Here is a 4,063-nt window from a genome sequence, read left to right on the forward strand (position 1 = left end):
TCAAACAGGTAGTTAGGACATTTGAACCTTTTTGTTTGGTGAAGAAAACTTTATACAAAATGGAAACCAAAAGAAAAACTATATAAAAAGATGGTAGGCGTTTTAACAGTTGTTAAAGGATTTATTGTTACAAAAAAAACTGTTGTAATTTAAATACTGATTTGAAAAACATATAAATATAATTGTAGAGACTTAAATTTAATAACGATTTTAAAATAAAAAAATATTTTAACCGCTCATAATATTATTTTGTTTTTTCTTTTCTTATACATTTTTGGAAAAAGTCTAAAAAAATCTAATGAACTTTAATGTTTGGAATTATTAAGTGTGCAAACAATTTTTTGGAACAAATAAGTCATTAGATATTTTAAAACATGTTAAATAACTCATTGGTCTTTCCAAAATCTGTTAGATACATTCTTATGATCTATACAGCTGGTTAATGTGGTAAAATAATAGAAAAGTCGGGAAAAAAACCAATGGTCATTCACATTTTAAACGATTAAGTCTCTAAACATTTTTTTGAACCAAAAGCTTAGATCAATAAAAATGAAACAAATATACTAAAAATGTATTTATATTTACAATAAAAAAAACTTACATTTAATTTTTTTTTGATAAAATTTATTTTAATTAAAAATAAAATAATTTTGTCAAATGATTTTTCAAACTAAAAAAATTAAAAAAAATTAGATTAATGCTTAAATTTATTTTAATTAAAAATAAAATATATCATCGTATGTGATTTTAGAAATTAAAAAAAAAGATTTTAAAAAATTATTGATGAAACTTATTTTAATTTAAAATTAAAATATATCAATAATAATTTTTTTTTAATTTGAGAAATCATTACGAAATATATTTTATTTTTAATTAAAAGTAAATATAATCAATAATTCTTTTTAAATTTTTTTTATTTTTTTTTAATTTGAAAAATCTCTGATATAATATATTTTATTTTTATTTAAAATAAATTTTATCAATAAATTTTTTTAAAATATAAATACTTTTTTATTCAAAAAATATTTAGAAACTTAATCATTTAAAATATAAGTCCATTGACTTTTTTCAACATTTTTTCATTATTTTATTATATTAATCAGTTTTATAGATAATAAGGATGTATATAACAGATTTTAAAAAGTTTAAATAGTTATTTAACAGGTTTTGAAATGTATAATGACTTATTTGTTCCAAAAACTTAATTATTCTAAAAACTAAAGTGAAGTTGATTTTTTTAGATTTTTCTCTCCTATCTTTAGACCATTCAACAACTATTTTAAAATAAAAAAAATATAATATAATTCTACTCTAAAAACTATATTATCAAAAAAAATTCCGAATAAAACTTTATATTTACTAAAGAAATAATATTCAATTATTTCCTTAGATATACTGAAATTATAAAAAGAAAGAATAAAATTTTATTAATATAATTATAGCTTGAAGATAACTTTTTCTTAAAAGAAACTATAGAATATTCGTTAAAGATGCTACTTACATAAATCAAATACAGCATTGATGTCGCATTTATACAAATTAAACATGTGTTTATTATTTAAATTAATTGGATCATTTAATATTAATTTTAATTTTCTTATTTAGTTTCTTGAGCACATCAACAGATTTAATTTACCAGAAAGAAAGAAATTCGATTAATATCATGTCCGATTGAGGACCGGAGGGATATTACTCCCTCAAAAAACTATACATTTATATCTTCATCATCGTTAATAAGACATCAAATCCTTCATCTTAGAATTAATAGTGGCTTATGGTTATGGCTATACTGTTCTCCTCAGATCAACGACCACCACGCTGACGTTATCCGTGCTCCGTCTAGCCAACGCCAATTTCGTTAGAAGTATCGACGCATCGGAGCATGCTTTGTCGGAGCTCTCACCGCGAGCAACATTTAGTTCACTTCCCGGCGACCGCGGCGGCGATGGAACATCCTGGGAACTCAGGCACATGCGAGCCACACTGCATGCCACATCGTTTGATACCACATCCCAGAGGCCGTCGCTGGCAAGGATAAGGCACTCGTCCTCGGCCGTCCGTTCCGTTACGGTTACCTCCGGTTCCGGAATCACGTACGGCTTCAAGTAGTTGTCGCCTGAAAAATTAATTGAGATGATTAACACCAACATTTAATCAGTTTTGAAGAATCCAGATCTCGAAAGTATTCAACAAAATTTCGATGAATAAGAACATATTACATACCGATTGCTCTAGACATGGCTAGAACGCCGAGAACTCTAGCGCCATCCCAGTATATTACTCGGCCACCAGCTTCTTCGATCCTCTCAAGTTCATCAGGTCGATCAGGCTACATTCAGAAACAAATTTGTCAGTGAATTGAATCGGTACGTATACATAAGATCAACTAGACCACAAACGACGGGAAAGATGATGGAAATCCAGGCAGGTGTTGCGATTGTTTAATATATACCTTATGATCGGAGGATAGGGGAATAGCAACGCCGTTCCGGCAAAGAACTGCACGCGAATCTCCGCAGTTGGAGACGACGATCTTATCGGGAGTCACCACCGCAACGACCGCAGTAGATCCAACGGCGTCGCACTGAGGAGTTTGAAGTTCGCATCTACAATTCGAGCTCGAAGCATTGTTGCTCCATTCTGTTACGTCCTTATCCATTCGTGAGAAACTCTTCACCATAGTCTGTTTCCATTCCATCGACTTCTCGCCATTCTCCACTTCTTCCTTCACTATTTCATGCATTCTGTCTTTGCACTTCATTGCAACCTAAAGAAACAAAAAGTAATTCAGTTATACATAACGGATTTTACACAACTAAAGTGTTTCAGGATCGGATTAATTACATGCGAGCAGCCATGGCCATCGTAAACGCCATAAAAGTGCAGGTCGTTGCAATTCTGAGAACTCGTCTTACAAAACGACGGTTTTACAGCAACGGCATCTTCCAAATCTCTCCTCCTTCCACACACAACGGTGAGACCGAATCTAGAATTTTCCTCATCAGAAACATCTCTGTCCAAAGTCTCCAACGAAGCTCCGCATCTATTCAAACGCTTGGTCTCCGAAGAAGTACCAGAAGATCCGACTTCTTCCAACTTCATATCACAAGCCTGAACTGCGTTCTCGAACCCTTCCGGCGTAGTCACAGCAATATCACCACCACTACGACTAGTTTGAATCATATCGAGACTTTCAACCTTTCTTCGCTTTCCGGTACTCCCGGGAAGAGGCATCACCACGTCAGAGGCGGCAGCCGCTAGGAATTTAAGCTGTTGAATTTCCATCCGGCGACGCCTCCCTTGACGACCACCGCTATGCTCAACCGTGGATGGCGTGTTTGTCTCACCGACGACACCACAACACATACCAGCCATATCAAAAAAATTATGAATCGAATAAATCCAAATAAATTTCAGGCTCTGCAAAGCTAGAACTGAAGTGTACGTAAAAAGATGAGATACGAGAAATCTTTGACGGAATTGAAACGAAGACCAGGAAGATTTTAAAAATTGAATAAAAGGTTTGTGGGAAGGAGGATGGAGAAGAGACCATATTATACCTGCTGGAGGAGTGGTGGGGACGGACAGCTGCCCGTCTCCGTCACGGGTAGACTCATCCGACATGTATAGTTGGTATGACGTAGAAATTTGAACACCGAGATGGAATCTAAGCCGTTGATTCCGAAATAAAATCTTTATGCTGGTGATATTCGTAGGGCACCACGTGGAAGTCTCTGTTTGACGGTTACGTGGCCCAATTAGAAGCTACCACGATTTGGTGAAGAAACAAGCTTCCTTTTATGACACGGATGTGGTCCTATACTGTGGACTCCCCGAACCGATATTCACCTTTTCAATTTCATTTTCATTTTATGAAAGATAACATTATAAAATTTATATAGAGAGTTCATTGCAGTTTGATCCCTGTAATTTTGTCTATTTCTTGGATATCATCCCCTATGATTTTTTTTGTTGCAAACAAAACCCTTACAGTATGCGAAAAGGTTGGTTTTGGTCCCTCTCATTTATTCTGTTAAAATAGATTTGTTAAGTAAAAAGTTTT

The 4,063-nt window shown here is 33.3% G+C and overlaps 1 protein-coding gene across 1 annotated transcript; it reads right to left on the reverse strand.

Annotated features, from left to right (window-relative positions):
* Positions 1–1,635: 1,635 nt before the first annotated feature.
* On the reverse strand, positions 1,636–3,499 carry LOC112520701 (protein phosphatase 2C 37-like). The gene is made up of 4 exons (XM_025129177.1): positions 2,845–3,499; positions 2,453–2,767; positions 2,224–2,329; positions 1,636–2,116 (listed from the first exon to the last, which is right to left on the reverse strand). Exons 1-4 carry the CDS (start codon positions 3,373–3,375, stop codon positions 1,785–1,787), a joined length of 1,284 nt encoding a protein of 427 aa, XP_024984945.1. The 5' UTR covers positions 3,376–3,499; the 3' UTR covers positions 1,636–1,784.
* Between the last annotated feature and the right edge of the window lie 564 nt (positions 3,500–4,063).

This window comes from Cynara cardunculus (genome assembly GCF_001531365.2).
Source record: "Cynara cardunculus var. scolymus isolate 2C chromosome LG 1, CcrdV1, whole genome shotgun sequence".
NCBI classification, from domain to species: domain Eukaryota; kingdom Viridiplantae; phylum Streptophyta; class Magnoliopsida; order Asterales; family Asteraceae; genus Cynara; species Cynara cardunculus.